Below are 17,059 nucleotides of genomic sequence, written 5' to 3'. Positions count from 1 at the left end.
AGAGACATGGTCATATTTCCTAGCATTGTATATTAGTTTGATCGCAATGTTTTATATGATCTGAAGTCTTCTTTTTTCTTTTTGGGAAATATTAAGTAGGAGAGCATTGCAATAGTCTAGTTTTGCTATAATCAAAGAGTGGATCAGTATTTTGATAGATTTTGGACTTAGAAATTTAGCGATTGATCAAATCAAGGGTAACTTAAAAAAGCAATTTTTAACAGTGAGAGAAATATGGTCGTGATAAAGTAGTTTATCATCAATTGTGACCCCAAGAATTTTAACAGTAGAGACTAAGTTTAGAGGAATATTGTTAAGAACAAATGAGGTCTTCAGGGCTATATCTTTTTTCCAAGTGAAGAGCATTGATTTGGTCTTATTTATATTTAATGCCAATTTATTTTGAAGTAAGCCAGTTTTGAATTGTTTCTAGTTTTTTACTAATAGATGAAATTTCATTATCGTTTTCTGGATCCAGTGGGTGAATGAGTTGAATATCGTCAGCGTAAGAGAAGGGAGTGAAACCAATAGACTGGCAGATACTTAGTAGTGAAGAAAGAAAGATGTTGAACAGGAGAGGGGACAAAATAGATCCATGAGGAATTTCGAAAGAAGAAGAATAAGTTAGAGTTCGTTATTAAACCTGACTAGCGAGATACAATTAGCAAGATACGAAGTAAACCAAGAAAATACTTTGTCATTTATACCTATCGATTCTAACCTATTTAAAAGTAGATCATGGTCTATTGTGTCAAAAGCTGCTGAAATGTCTAGTGAGAAAAGGACCACATATTTATGGTTGTCTAAAAAGTATTGAATATTAGTTGTTAGTCCAATCATAAAATATTCCGTATTATGAAATTTTCGAAAGCTTGTTTGGTTAGGATGTAAAGCGTTAGTATTTTCAATGAAATCAGAAATTTGATTAAATATAAATTTTTCTGTTAATTTTGCCAGAAATGGTAAATTGGCTATTGGGCGATAATTTGATAATTCATTGGTACTAATTTTATGATCTTTGAGTATAGGGGTAATAATAGCAGTTTTCCATAGGGATGGGACAGTGGCAGTGAGTAAACTCTTTAGAATAAGTGAGTGAATGAAAGGTCCAAAGCAGGAAAAGTGTTTTTTTAAGTAAAATGGTGGAATAATTTCGGAACCGGAATCTTTTAAATTGATTTGTTGAAAGAGAGATTCTATATCTTTAATGGAAGGGATTTTAAAATTGGAGCACTCGCTGTAGAATGAATTCAGTTTGATTAATATTCGTTGAATTGCTGGTTGTGATAGAAGGAAAAGAACTTCGGATGTTGATGATCTTTTGATTAAATGCGTCTGCTAATTCCTGTGCTTTTAAAGTAGACTTCTGGGTAGTATTGTTTATTTTGTTTTTTGGATCTATGGATTTTAAAATATTATATAAAGTAGAGGAATATTTAGCTTTGTCAATTTTTTTAGAATAGTATGTTTTTTTTGCCTGGTTGATTTTGGTTTTATAAGATGAGACATTGTCTCTATAAATTTGAAGGTTGGTTTGTGTTTTAGTATGTCGCCATTTTCGTTCTAAAGAACGTAACTGTTGTTTCATCAGGTGAAGTTCTGGCGTGTCCAAGGATTTGAAAATTTACGAAAAGATGAAGTTTTATTTATTATTGGAGCTTTGGTGTCTAGAAGAGATAACAAGGATGAATTCCAAGAAGATAGTTGGTCTTCAGTGGAAATAGATGAAGATGTTAAAATAGATGGGTCAAGGAAGGGAATGATATCTGTCGTATCTAGTTTGGAATAGTCTCGGAATGAGATAAGTTTAGTTTTGGAGACTGGCTGTGGTAATTTTAATTTGTACAGATCAAGAGAGAAGGAGATAAAATGGTGATCAAACAAAGGAGATTCAGGGTATTCCTTATTCGGGAATATAAAGTCTCTGCATATGCAGATGATATTTTGCTTCATTTGAGAAATCCTGAGACTACCATTCCAAGTTTGTTAGATTTAATTGAAAAATTCAGAAAATTTTTTGGCTATAAAATAAATTGGAGTAAATCAGAGGTTCTTCCTTTAAATGTTCATTGTCAAAAGAGATTATTTGGTTCATTCCCTTTTCTTTGGAAGGAAGAAGGGATTAAGTATTTAGGAATTTGGATTCATAATACATTGGATGAGTCAATTAAAATTAATGAAAATAAACTATTGTTGAAGGTCACGGAAATGTGTGAGCAATGGAACCCTTTACATTTGTCTTGATGGGGGAGAGTCCATACAGTTAAAATGATGATTTTGCCTGTAGTTTGTTCCCAAATGGGAATGTTGCCAGTACATTTTCAGAGATCCTTCTATAAAAAGTTAAATAGTATTCTTACTAAATTTATTTGGCTAGGGAATAAAGAAAGAATGGCTCTAGTATCTCTACAAAAATCAGTTGCGGAGGGTGGGGTAAATTTTCCAAATTTCTATAGGTATCATCAAGCCTATATTATGTGGCAGGGTATGTATTGGATCCTCCCTGAGCTCATGGAAATTCTGCCTGATTGGTTGTGGTTGGAATGGAAATTCTTGTCACCACTGAGATTGTCATGTTATGAGTATTAAGATGCCTAGATTATATAAGGCCAATAGAATTTTAGTAGATACTTGGGAAACTATAAAATTTGTAGATAATTTAACACCTATTCCTATAAATAAATCTACATCTCAGACTATATGGCTGAACTCCAAGATTAAAATTGGTGGATTTAAGGTCATCTGGAAATATTGGATGACTAGTCTTTAAGCCCGTTACATTAATGGGTGCTAGAATAGATGTGTGTGTCTTTCTTTCTTTCTCTCTCTCTCTCTCCTTAGCCGCTTTCTGTCTCTCTCTTTCCTCGGCTGTCCACCATCACCCCTTGCCTGTTCCACCTGTCCAGCAGTAGGCCTTCTCCCTTCCTTTTACCTCCCCCTGTCCTTACCTGCACCCCCTGTCCCTCTTCTCTGCTCCCCCTGTCCAGCAGCACTTCTTAACCTGCTCCCCTGTCCCTCTTCCCTGCTCCCCCTGTCCAGCAACACTTCTTACCTGCTCCCCTGTTCCTCTTCCCTGCTCCCCCTGTCCAGCAGCACTTCTTACCTGCTCCTCCTGTCCAGCATGCGGCTCCTCTTCTTTAAAACAGCCTACCGGCTGTAACGAACCTCACAGGCCGCTCTGCACCTTGGTAGCACGTTTTCTGTGACACGATACCGTGCATCAGAAGGAACGTGCTATCGAGGTGCACAATGGCCTGCGAGGTTTGCTACAGCCGGCGATCAGAGATGGAGCAGCAGCGGTTGGTGAATGAGGGTGGGAGGGAGGAGTCGCCAGCGTGTCCCCTACCTCCATGTTCTCCCTGCCTCTGTGTTTGAAAATCGAATTCTGCACGGAAGCACACCTCACGGAGGCAGGAAACATAAAACCCTAAGTGCGCATGCGCGCTTAGGGTTTTATTATAGAGGATTATTATTCTTCCCCATACACACATATACCAATCCCCATACCCCTTCCACAAACCCACCCAGCCAACCACAACTCCACCACATATGCACAACATCTACCCACCCCACACACCACCCCACACTCACCTACACACATCTTTTCACACCCAACCACAAATATATGTAGGTCTTATGTAAAATGTGACCCATTTTCTAACAAATCTACATGAAAGAAGGGTTTAGACACCAAGAGAAACAACTTCTATCCTGTTCAAATTAGAATTCATGTTGCTTAAAATAAATGCTATTCTTTAGTTCAACAGAAAAGGAAATTGTGGGGTAGTAGATAGACTATTTATAGAGAAAAAAAAGATTTGTTCTCCCAAGCTGACAGTTTTATATTACTTAACAAATATAAATGACTCCCCCCTCCCCCCCCCCGAGACGCACCATATTGAAAGCTCCGGGGAAAGCTGTCCTCCTTTCCCTCGGTGCCGCTATTGCGCTGAGGGGGGGGGGGCGTCTGCTTCCGTCTCCTGCGTTCTCAGCGCTCCCTTCTGGAAGCAGCAACTCCGACCTTGCACGAAACCTCCTCAGCGGATCCCAATTTTTTAAAGTAGCGTGGCCCTCCCCCTCCTCCCTTCCCGCCGAGAGTTCGTGTGTGCAGCACTCTCCACACCTGCTTCGGGGCCTTGTACTGCCCTGATTTACTCTGGCACGTCCCTGATGACATCATCAGAGACGCGACAGAGCAAATCAGGGCAGTAGAAGGCCCCGAAGCAGCATGTGTAGAGTGCTGCACACGCTGCTTGAATCGGCGTTTGGAGTCAGCTCGCGAAGAAAGTAGCAGCTGGAGTTTTTTTTCTGCGCTTCCTTTCCCGCCCCTTGAGGTGTCGCTGCGGCTCCTCTCAATCCCCGCCAGCGTCGGAAGCCTTCTCCAACGCTGGTGCGGCTCGTGAGAGGAGCCGACAGGAGAGCAAGATGTCCAGCGCTGGGGTCCAGTCCTTCCGGTGAGTGTAGGTAAGTGCTGGGGATTCGCGCATGCGCACTCCTGCGGCCACAGACCTACTGATCACAGAAGCACGCCGATAGGAGTGCGCATGCGCGGCTAGCTTTTTATTATATAGGATGCACTTTAGATGATTTTATTCTGTACCCCTCCCCCAATACTATATGGTGTATAACTAATAGAAAAATGGCATTTAATCATGACAAAAAGATGTTAATGGCTCCCAAATTTTAATAAAATTATTATAATTTCCATTTTGTATCGCTATTGATCTTTCCATTCTATATATGTGACATAATTAATTCCACCAAAAATTAAAATTCAGCCTACTATGATCTTTCCAATTATTAGTAATATGTTGGATGGCAACTCCAGTCATGATCATTAAAAGTTTATTATTACACGATGATATCTGACTCTTTTTTCTCATAGACATTCCAAATATCACAGTATCATAAGATAACGCTACATGGTTTTCCAATAAACAATTTATTTGATCCCAGATTGAGTTCCAAAAGGCTAAGATATGGGGACAGTAAAACAAAAGATGATCCAAAGTCCCTACATCCAGATTACAATGCCAGCATCTATTAGACAAAGAACTATTTAACTTTTGTAATCTAACTGGGGTCCAAAAAGCTCTATGTAACAAAAAAAACCCAAGTTTGTCTCATAGACGATGACATTGTACATCTCATTCTCCAAGACCAAATTTGTGGCCATTGAGATGCTGAAATCTGATGCTTAATCTCAATGCTCCAAATATCCCTCAGACCATTTTTAGTTTTTTTTTTTAACCAAATCACTAATAGATTTATACCATTGTGCAGCCTGGTGACCCAGAAAGTCCGCCTGATAACATAAGAATTCCAAACTGGACTGAGTATTAAGATTTTTCCATTCAGGGAACCCCGTTATAAACTTATTTTCCTGCACAGTTTCATGGTCACCACAACAAGTAGGTCCCCAGCAAGCCGGTTTTTATGCATGAGCATACTTATGAGAGGCAGCACAAACTGAAAAGGAACTAAATATTCTAGAACAGTGGTTCCCAAACCTGTCCTGGGGGCTCCCCCCAGCCAGTCAGGTTTTCAAGATATCCCTAATGAATATGCATGAGAGAGATTTGCATACCTGTCACTTCTATTATATGCAAATCTCTCTCATGCATATTCATTAGGGATATCTTGAAAACCTGACTGGCTGGGGGTCCCCCAGGACAGGTTTGGGAGCCACTGTTCTAGAATATTTAGTTCCTTTTCAGTTTGTGCTGCCTCTCATAAGTACGCTCATGCATGAAAACCGGCTTGCTGGGGACCTACTTGTGGTGACCATGAAACTGCAGGAAAATAAGTTTATAACGAAGTTAGTAAATAGCTTTCTACACCAACAATAAACTTTGCAGCATAGCTGGCTCTTCACACCTGTTTGATAATTTCTTTGTATTCATGCACAGAGGTTGATACAATACATTTTATCCCTCCCTTCACCTCCCAGAAAAGCAGCTCCACAGCAGCGCCAGAGCAGCAGGTTAAATTGGAGGACATCCTGCCACTTGCATTCACCCGCCTTTGTGAGCCCAAGGAGGCTTCCTACAGCCTGATCAAGAAATATGTGTCTCAGTATTATCCCAAACTCAACGTGGACAGCAGGTGGGTGCAACTGGCTAATATCTGAATGCATTTCATGGCTTCAGGCAAAGTGAAATAAGATTTATTTTCTCTGCTTTTCATGTATTTCTTGTAGGACATTGCCAAGTTATGAAATGTTTGTGGGTCTATTTCTCTTTCCTCACCATTTAATGGAACACTTTGTTTCTTCTGCCATTTCCTTTATTCCTATCCCCCTTTTTTTCAGTAACTAAAATTTTCTCTCTCGGGTGGGGGTGCCAGGACAGTTGACTGGTATTGGGTCAGACTGATGATCCATCAAGTCCAGTATCTTGCTTCCAGTAGTGCCCAAGTCAGATCACAAATTTGGTAGAATCCCAAAGAGTAGCAAGATTCTGTTCTAATCCCAGGGATAAGTAGTAACTTTCCCCATGTCTGTCTTAATAGCCCATCATGGACTTTTCCTCCAAGAATTTGTCCCTTTTGTCTTGTTTCTCTTAATATATACAGAAGTCCATACATTAGTTGATCAATTCATGCTCGCGAACCATTTGCAGAAGGGTGGCAGTCACATCTTTTAGCTCCTTCTCCTTCACCAGTGGCATATAATTCCCTCTTCAGTTTGTACCAAAACTATTGAGCTCCACTGTAACAGGAGAAAAGAGAAATAACATACATTTCTTTATCATCCCTCCTGACTGACACAGAACAGATGGGTTTATGCTCCTCTGTCAGCAGGTGGAGACTGAGCACACATTGACTTTTGGTAATAGTACAAGTGGGCTGTGCTGTCCCATCTACAATCAGTCTGTTCTCAATCTCCAGCAGGTGGAGGTGGTAAGCCTGTGCAGTCTCTCTTTTGGTTAGCTAGGGCCTGTTAGATTTGATTAGTGGCCTTATTGTCCCTGTTATGGTTTCTGGACAGAGCTTTGGGGACTCTTTTCAGGGGTCCATCTGACCTCAGGGGTGCCACATTCGAGTGGTCGAGTCCCTTCCCCAAATTTTTTCTTAGAGGTGCCTTGGCTGTACACCTTGCCACAGTTCAGGCAAAGACTACAGCTTTGAGAGCCTGTGGGGGTCTGCTTTCTTGTCCATTAAAATATTTACTTTGTAAAAAAAAAAAAGTTCTGAGACATCTGGTCTGGAAGGAAGCTTTAAATAGCCCTAATTGATTTTTATTGCCTTTTATTACTAACTGACAGTTTTGTTTTGTCTGCTTGGCGGATCACAGTGAGCACTTTAAAGAAGCAGAAAAAGTGCTCATTGTGTGTGCGCTGGATGCGGCTGGCTTGTGCACAAAGTATTCCAGCTGCTGCGTGGGGAATCTTCGTCGGCTTCAAGTGCCAGTGAGCAGGATTCCCCTTCACATGTGCACAGCTCGTCGGCTTCCAATCTGGTTCAGGAGTGAGTCTAGTTGAGCTCCAGTGGACAGTGCTTCTCACAGATTCCAAGTCTCCTCGATTGGGGAGCCCAATGTCTCGGTCGCTCGGCTCAGGGCAGCTGGTCACCGGTGTAAACTTCATGGTCGATCAATATTCTGGAGACCAGAGTCATTCGGTTGGCGTGAGTAGCTTTCCAGTCGTTGCTGGAGGGCAAGTCGGTTTGGGTTCTCTCGGACAATGCCACATTGGTGGCTTACGTCAGTTGTCAGGGGGGAACCAAGAGTCATCTGGTAGCACAAGTCACCTCTTCTCATGGAATGAGCAGATTCTCACCTTTTAGATATCTTGGCTTCCCACAGTTAGACTTCCTTGGTTGTCATGTGCTGGAACCCGGTGAGTGGTGTCTCGGGCTTGGACCCTTCGAGTTGACCCAGCGCAGGGATTAACAGGCCGGATGCCCTGGTTCAAGCTTGGCCGATGGACAGCCTGCTGTATGTCTTTCCTCCATGGCCACTGGTGGACAGAGTTCTTCGCATTGCTCGGCACACAGGCTACGTGATCCTGATGGCTTTGCACTGGCCGAAGCGCACGTGGTACGCAGATCTGGTTCATCTTCTCATGGCAGATCATCTTCCTCTGCCCCTCCCGTCCGACCTTCTGACTCAGGGTCCCATTCCCATGTTCGAGCTGGGTCCCTTTTGTCTTAATGGCTTGTCTATTGAAAGGGAACTTCTAAGTAAGAGAGGATATTCGGATAAAGTGATCTCCACCCTCTTGGGTTCTTGGAGACTTTCCATCTCTCGGGCTTATTTGCACATTTGGCATCTCTTTGAAGAGAGGTGTTCTGCTCTTGACATAGTTCTCCTTCACACGTCTCTGCCTCACATTTTGGAATTTTTGCAGGATGACCTAGAGTGGGGCTTTGCCTGGTCCTCCCTTAGGGTTCAGATTGCAGCTTTGTTGTCTTTTCATGGTCTTTATAATGATCAGCGTTTAGCCTTTTCTCCTGATGTGATTCGTTTCTTAAAAGCGGCGAAATTGATCCGACCTCCAGTTCATCTGTCAGTTCCAGTTTGGGATCTCAATCTGGTTCTTTCCATGCTCATTCATCCTCCGGAGGCCATTAAAGGAGAAAACACCCTCCAGGGATTCAAGACAAAGTTAGACAAGTTCCTGCTGAACCAGAACATAAGCAGGTAAGGCTAGACTCAATTAGGGCACTGGTCTTTGACCTAAGGGCCGTCGCGGGCACGAAGTTATCTTAATTGCTGACAGAGCGACAATGAAGCTCAGGAAGGAAGGGGCCTACTCTCAGAAATTATTGAACTTAGTATTAAGAATGCATTGTCAGGAGAAATAGAGGAATCAGATTTGACAGTAAGTGACATCCATGCTTCAACATGACTCAGTGATAAGTATAGAGACCATACAATCAATAGAAATAATAAATTAATGATATAGTTATTATATTATGTGATACTTGTCTATAAAGTATGTTTCATGTGGGGTGGGGTGGGGTTAAACCCTTTTGTGTGAGAATTGTAGAATTTCAAGTGGAATTGTATACTATTTGAATGAATTTCTGTACACTTGTTGTAAAATTTAAAATGAATAAAGATTTATAAAAAAAAGAAATAATAAATGTGACAATCCAACGGAAAGGGAGTATGTAATCTGTAACTAGGTAATACATATAACTCTAGGCTACTGAACTAAAGTATATAAGTAGCATACGGGCTGGCTTAAGTTTCAGGATGGATCCATAACAGAAGCTGGCTACTCTGTATGTTATCCATTGGCTCAATCTGCTGTACTGTTGTTCCATGTAAGCTGCCTTTTGTCTATTACTAATAAACCTATATTATGTACAGCAATTGGGTTGTTGTTGTGAGGTCATTATTCTGAAGAGGTTTGCAGCGCCTTTTCAGGACAATCCTACCGTGGGAGTCAGGTCTCAAGCTAGGGAAAGAGACAAGAGCTGCGCCAGTCCAACCTGCAGTTTATGCAGGAGTTAGAGAAATATAGAATAGCTCCAGGCTGTACCTCTTAGAACATAGAAACATGACAGTAGATAAAGGCCAAATGGCCTATCTAGTATGCCAGCGGAGTCACTGGAAACTATCTAGTTCTCTACCTCTACTTGTTGGTCAGGGGATATAACTCGCTGGTCTGGACTGATCACTCTGGATGAAAAGGAAACGGGGTTTCCCTCTTTGGTGCTGCTTTGTAACACTGAATTAATTTCTTATTCCCATTAGGCCTCAGATGTTGAAGAACGCACTTCAGCGAGCAGTAGAGAAAGGACAGCTAGAACAAATCACTGGCAAAGGAGCTTCTGGAACATTCCAGGTCAGACTAAACTCTCATAATTATCATTTCTGTTTCTGTAGCTTTGTAGTATCTAAATGTTTCCATTTCTTGATAAAGTATTTTGCCTTTGCATTGGTAATGCATTGAACTGTAGTAAATCTTATACCTGGAAAGTGTTTAAACAAAAAATTGTGTAGCATACAGCAACTTTACAGAGCCTTGTAGCTGTGGAGCTGTCTTGAGCATCATTTTCTGTTCTTATTTGAAACTGTGGAGAGTAAGGGATGTTATTGAGCTGAAAGTAGTAACATCTAGAGCAGTGATTCAGAACCTTTTTTAAATCACAGCCCCCTTTAAGAATCTGATGAAATCTGATGTTTAATCTCAATGCTCCAAATATCCCTCAGACCATTTTTAGGTTTTTTTTTTAACCAAATTACTAATAGTTTTATACCACCACAAAACAACACACCATAGATAGGGTGGGGTCCTATGACAGTCTGGAGAAGCTAAAAGAAAGTAATTAGCAGGTAAGAACCTAATTTCTCTTCCTTTAGCAATTTAGCTAAAAAGTTTGGAGACTTTCCACTTCTCGAGCTTTTGTGCAGGTTTAGGGTACATTTGAGGAGTGGTCTTTTTGCGCTTCCCTGCCTAACATCTTAGAGTTCTTACAGGATGGCCTGGACTGGGGCCTGGCTTGGTCTTCTCTTCAGGTTCAGCTTGCAGCCTTGTCAGCCTTTCGGGAGTTGTTACGGGGTCAGCTTTTGACTGCCATTTCTCAAGGGCATTTACAGGTGGCTGGGGGTCCTACTTCAGTTCCAGGGATCATCTGGGGAGTTCACTTTTTGCGGGCAGCCAAGTTGCTCAAGCCTCCCGTTAGACTATCTGTTCCTTCCTGGGATCTTAATCTGGTCTTGTCTGTGCTGGTGCGCCCACCCTTCGATCCTTTGGGGGCCTGCACATTGAAGGAACTTATTCTTAAAGCGTTTTTTTTGGTAGCAATTACTTCTGCTAGATGTGTTCCTGAATTGCAGGCTTTCTCTTGTAGGTCTCCATTCCTGGAGTTTTCTAGGGAACGGGTTATTTTGCGGACTATTACTTCCTTTCTGCCTAAGGTAGTGTCTCCTTTTCATGTCAACCAGTCAGTGGTCCTCCTGGTGTTGGGCTCTCAGGACGGATCTGCAGAGCAGAATCATTTGTGCAAGTTGGATGTTTCTCGGGTTCTTCGCTCTTATGTCCAAAGGACCCTGGAATTTAGAAAATCAGATCGTCTCTTTGTCCTTTTAGCAGGTCCAGGTACATTAGATAGATTTTGAGCCTTCTGGGACAGACAGGGAAAAATGCTTGAGTATCTGAATAAATTCATGTAAACTGTTCTGAGCTCTCCTGGGAGAATGGTATAGAAAAATGAATAAATAAATAAATGTCACTTCCAAAGCTACCATTACACGCTTGATCAAGGAGACTATTGCTTCTGCATACCTTCTTCAGAAGAAGCCTGTTCGGATTTACTCAAGGCTCATTCCACTAGGGGTCAGGCGGCTTCTTGGGCTGAGTCTTCACTTGTTTGGTCTTCCTTGCATTCCTTTGTCAGACACTACCATGTGGATGTTCAGGCACTTCGGGACGCGGTGTTCGATGAGCGTGTTCTGGTGTCAGCCCTTCGGGGGTCCCACCCATAATGGGATCTGCTTTGGTATATCCCGCTTGTAAGATGCCTGTGCTGGTCTGGCTAAATTGCTAAAGGAAGAGAAATTAGGTTCTTACCTGCTAATTTACTTTCTTTTAGCTTCTCCAGACTGTCATAGGACCCCCACCCTATCTATGGTGTGTTGTTTTCAGGGTGTTGCGCATGCAGATTTTGTTTTTTCTGCGGGCTCTAATATTTTTCTAGGGCCGGGAAGAATTGAAGAACAGCGGCTGTGGCTCAGTTGGCATAGCTGTTGGGACATTTTCTTGTTGGGATCTCTTCTTTGCATTTTCCAACAGCATTTAGTTATATTAGTTGGTACTCCTGTTCGGAGTCTTGTTTATTTCTGTTTACAGTTCTTAGTTCTGCTTGGCTATTCAGCAGACTGAGGTAATTAGGGGGAGTAAACTATTAAGTACCATTCCAAAGTTTTATCTGTCTCTACCTGCTGGCCATGATGAAATATAACCGCTTGTAAAATGCCTATGCCGGTCTGGAGAGGCTAAAAGAAAGTAAATTAGCAGGTAAGAACCTAATTTCTCATTAATAGTGTACAGATTCTCCTTGTGGCAAGCAGCAGTTTCTTTAGCATCCCTCCAGACCGGCACATAAACGGATGGGTTTACATTCCTCTGCCAGCAGGTGGAGACTGCACCAACTTTTGGCTACTGTACAAGTGGGCTGTGCAGTCCCTCTTACAATCAGTCTTTTCTCAGTCTCCAGCAGGTGGAGTGGTAAGATTGTGCAGTCTGTCCTGAGGTTTCTTTGGACCTTTTGGATCTGGTTAAGGAATTTTTCTGGTCCATTTTGCTGTCAGGATAGACCTTGGGGGTGCTACACTCAAAAGGGTCGAGTCCCTACCTCCCATTTCTCCCACCTCCCTAGGTTTTCTGTGTTTAGAGGAGCCTCAACTGTACACCTTGCCTCCAATACCAGCACTGACTACAGTTTAGAGAACCATGTGGGGTCTGCTCTAACTTGAGACTGTTGGTGAACTGTGAAAAGTTTACAAAAATGAAAAAAAGACACAAGAAATAAACTGAGCAAAAAGTGGTCCTGAGGCCACTGTTTTTGTACGGCGGCGTTGTACATTAGTTTTTGGCACATTCAGTATGAGCACTTTGAGAAGCAGCACAAGTGTGTTTTATGTGGGCGCTGAGCGGTGAATGTGAAAGAAAAACAAAGAACATGAATACAAGATGTCGGGGGTGACATTAGCCAAAAGCGAACAAGAAAGGGATTTGGGGGTGCTGATAGACAGAACCCTAAAGCCATCGGCTCAATGTGCGGCGGCGGCGAAGAAAGCAAATAGGATGTTAGGCATGATTAAGAAGGGGATCACGAGTAGGTCGGAAGATGTTATAATGCCACTTTATAGAACAATGGTCAGACCACACTTAGAATACTGTGTCCAACACTGGTCTCCATACCTTAAGAAGGATAAAATTCTGTTGGAAAGGGTACAGAGGCGAGCCACGAAATTAGTCAAAAGCATGGAGAATTTAAGCTTCATGGAACGCCTCGGAAAACTGGGACTGTTCACCCTCGAAAAGAGAAGACTGCGTGGGGATCTAATAGAGACTTTTAAAATATTAAAGGGATTTGATCAAATTGACCAGGAAGCAGCATTACTGGCATTTTCAGATGTGACGCGGACAAGAGGTCATAGCCTAAAACTGAATGGCAGCAGGTTCAGGACAGATGTCAGGAAGTTCTGTTTCACACAGAGAGTGGTGGGCGCTTGGAATGCTCTCCCGGAGGAGGTGGTGGCAGAAAATACTGTGCTGGGTTTCAAACGCAAGTTGGATGCACACCTTCTTGCAGATCATATTGAGGGATACGGGAAATCCGGGTCTCCAAAAAGGAGCACCTAAATGGGCCTCCGCGTGTGCGGATCACCGGACTAGATGGACCTCGGTCTTATCCGGTGAAGGCGTTTCTTATGTTCTTATGACTGGTGGATGTACAAAATGATCCAGTCACCTCAAGGATGACCCGGCTTCGAGTGCTGGCATGTCCACCGTTCATCGGTGGGAGGCACTGATGACGCCCGGGCCTCATCTAAAGCCCACGCCATGGATTTCTTGGCTGCCGGCAGTCTGGCAAATTTGGGGAGGTTGGGGATTCCCTTGCCCCTGCAGCTGGGGGGCTGCTAGTGGCATTTCTGTAGCGGTGGGGTCAAGTTTGGCTTCAGTGCCACATTTGATTTCAGATGCCAGTTTTGCGATGGTGCTTCCCTCAGTATTGGTGGGAAATGCATCCATTTTGCCCACAGCCTCAGGCGACCTTCTCCTATCTTACAGAGTCAGGAACAGGTCTTAAAGTGTCTTCTGCTCATGCTATGATTTTCTAGATTGCGGCCGGGATTGTTGAGCCCTGATTTTAGCTATGTACAAGGTTTATTTACAGATGGCTGGGGGTCCTACTTCAGTTCCAGGGGTCATCTGGGGAGTCTTTTCCTTCTATAGCCAGCCCCGTTCTGTCTCCTGCTAAGGTTGCCTTTATTCGGCCCTCTCAACCATGATCCAAGTGGCTGCGGGTGTCTTGGGATGAGGTTTCTTTTCTGGTTGATTCATTTCCCCCAGATGGGGACTTGGATCTTGGGGAGGATTTTCCAGATCTGTTCAGGGGTATATTTTGGATAGAGATTTTTTTCTAAGGCGCCGGTTTGCAAGGATGCTTATGTTCTGCGTATTTTTCCTATGGAAGAGTTGCAAGAGCTCATTCGTTCCGGATGTGCTATTGTGATTGACGCGGTCCGTGGTCAGACTACCTCATTTCTGATGGGGACAGAGATACCTTTAAGTTTCCCGCAGTGTTTCAGCTATTGTGTGCAGACATACCGGGCCAGTGAAAGGCAGCTTGGCCCTGAGAGATCCTCCGGACTGTAAGATGGAAGCTCTACTTAAACGCAGTTTTGATAGGGCTGCCCTGGCTGTCCATGCAGCAAATTGTGGCAATCTGATGACCCAGGCTTGTGTTCTGGTGATCTGCAAGAATTCTTGACCGCAAAGCGGCTGACTGGTCCTTAGTGGATCAGGAAGTTCTTAAGATTGAGCTGGGAGCTTCTTTTTCTCTGATGCCTCATTCAAGTCCATGGCTCTAGATGTGATGGCCTCCTTACCCTGTGGCTCTGGGTTGGTCGGCAGATGCGGCGTCTAAGGCTAAATGCAGTAAGTTTCCCTTTTGGGGCTCCTTTCTCTTTGGGGAGGAGTTGGATAAGCTGGTTCAGGCCTTGAGTGTCTCTTAATGTGCCTCAGTAAAGCAGCAAAAAAAAAACCCTTAAAACAATGGAGGATCAACCTTGCTAGATTTTATGTGGTGGTTCTGCCTGGTACTGTTTGAGTGGATTTTGTAGGTACTGCCCTGGCCGGGGTACGACCTCTTTTCCTTCCAGAGGACGTTTCTCCTAACGCATGCATTGTGGGTCCTTCCCACAGTTCCAGTCAGAGCCCAGTTGCGGGAATTTTTACTAGGGATGGGCTGAGATCACAACGGATCAGTGGGTCCTGGAGGTGATTCGGGACAGTTGTACTCTGGAGTTTTCACGTCCTTTGCCAAATCGTTTCCTCTCCTCTCCTTGTCAAGCAACTTGGAAGAGAAGGGTTTTTCAGCAGACACTGCTCAGATTGCTTGACCTCAAAGCGGTAGTCCCAGTGCCTCCTCAGGAGATTAGCACTGGCAGGTATTCCATTTACTTTGTGGTGCCCTAGATCTCAAAGGTGTCTACAGTGCTCTCCACGTTCCGTCTTTTTGCATGGAAACCCTGAAGTCGGTAATTCTGGCCATCCAGCCTGGGGGATTTCTGGCTTCTCTCAACCTGACAGAGGCCTATCTGCATGTTCCTATTCGGGCTTCTCATCAATGCTTCCTGTGCTTTTCAATTTTGGGAGAGCATCATCAATTTTGTGTGCTTCCCTTTGGTCTGGTGACGGCGCCATGCACCTTCACCAAGATTGCAGTTGTGGTGGCAGATGCATTGTGCAAGGAGGGCATTCTGGTACACCCCTATCTGGATAATTGGTTGATTCTAGCGCAGTCATTACAGGAGAGTTCCTGTGTCATGGCTCGGGTTGTGGAGTTTTCCCAGGTCCTGGGCTTGGGTGGTCAACCTGTCCAAAAGCCGGTTGATTCCGTCTCAACGCTTGGCATATCTTGGCATTCTTTTTGACTCCAGCTTGGGGAGAGTGTTCCTTCCGGAGGCCAGGGTGTGCAACTTGCAGATGCAGATTCGCGCTCTGATGGCTTGCCGATGTCCGCTGGCGCAAGACTTTCTGCAGGTCTTTTTTGCAAAGAGTATGGGGTTTTTCTGTGGCATTTGGTTCGTCTGGTTTAACTGGCGAACTTTGGGGCGTTCTGAAAGGTTCTTGTTCTAATCGGTATCCAACAGTGTTCCGTGGTCCAATTTGGGACTATTCCTTGATCTTCTCCATGTGAGTTGTGGAGTTGTATGTTCTTGTTCAGTCTAGTTGATTTCTGCTTGGCTATTCGTAAAGACTGAGTGTAAGAGGGACTGCACAGCCCTCTTGTACTGTAGCCAAAAGTTAGTGTCTCTGTCACCACCTGTTGGCAGAGGAGTGTAAATTCATCCATTTCTGTGCCGGTCTGGAGGGACTAAAAGAAAGAAAATTAGCAGGTAAGGACCTAATTTCTCTTTTTGTGGGGAAGGGGTGGAATATATTGTCATAATGAAACACATGGGACGGTTCGATGTTTTGGGATTGCATATCATAGTGTATTCTATATGAATGTTTTCCAAGTTCAATAAAAAAAGATTTCATATAAATGGTTATCACTCAGGTTGTGAGGAGTTGCCACTGAGTTCTTTCTTAATGCCGAGCTACATGGACTGGGATGTGACCTACCCTAACTCCTTTCATAGGCCACTTGTTTAGTATTAGTCATTACTTCTGCCTCTTCCCTTCCTTGAAATCTGGTGTTCAGAACTTGGAACAGTGAATGCCCTACAATAATTCCTCTCTCTTTAGCTGAAGAGATCTGGGGACAAACCTCTGCTAGGTGGGGGAGTGTTCGAAGATGCTATTTTGTCTGCCATCACAGCCATGAATGAGCCCAAGACATGTTCCACTACTGCCATCAAGAAATATGTACTGGAGAATCACCCCGGAGTCAACGCCAGCCTTCAAGGTGAGCAGCATCTCATGGTAAGATAATCCTGCCGTTCAAATAAGGAAAAGGGAAAACCTCCAGCTAACTGGGTATTGGGACATGGGATGAGGAGAGTTTCAAGCCTACCTTAAGTACTGGTGTTAGAAATAACAATCTTGGGTAGCATTTATTTTACTTGCTTCTAAAGCTCATGTCCTCGCTGCAGGAGCCAGTGCTCTTACTTGCTCTGATCTGTCTCCACAGTACACTTGCTGAAGAGGACGCTTCAGAAGTGTGAGAAAAATGGCTGGATGGAACAGATCTCTGGAAAGGGTTTCAGTGGTACCTATCAGCTGTGCTTTCCGTATTACCCCAGGTAAGAGGGTCTAGGAGTACAATGAACACAAACATTTAAAGATTAATACAAATAAAATATTAGTTTGTTATTAAAAATGATGCAGGGAAAAGGTAAAATGTTCTAATACAGAATTTAGTTTTTAATCAA

The 17,059-nt window shown here is 43.4% G+C and overlaps 1 protein-coding gene across 2 annotated transcripts in view; it reads left to right on the top strand.

Annotated features, from left to right (window-relative positions):
* The window catches only part of HP1BP3 (heterochromatin protein 1 binding protein 3), a 53,907-nt gene that overhangs the window by 27,301 nt on the left and 9,547 nt on the right, over nucleotides 1-17,059 (top strand). For both annotated transcript variants that reach the window (XM_033921883.1, XM_033921884.1), the window contains exons 7-10: nucleotides 5,951-6,105; nucleotides 9,704-9,794; nucleotides 16,434-16,593; nucleotides 16,819-16,930. In XM_033921883.1, coding sequence (XP_033777774.1) covers nucleotides 5,951-6,105; nucleotides 9,704-9,794; nucleotides 16,434-16,593; nucleotides 16,819-16,930 — 518 coding nt within the window. The remainder of the gene's footprint in view (nucleotides 1-5,950; nucleotides 6,106-9,703; nucleotides 9,795-16,433; nucleotides 16,594-16,818; nucleotides 16,931-17,059) is intronic.

This window comes from Geotrypetes seraphini, chromosome 15, assembly GCF_902459505.1.
Source record: "Geotrypetes seraphini chromosome 15, aGeoSer1.1, whole genome shotgun sequence".
NCBI classification, from domain to species: Eukaryota; Metazoa; Chordata; class Amphibia; order Gymnophiona; family Dermophiidae; genus Geotrypetes; species Geotrypetes seraphini.
The sequence above is the reverse complement of the archived record's forward strand: the minus strand, read 5'-3'. Positions and strand labels throughout refer to the sequence as shown.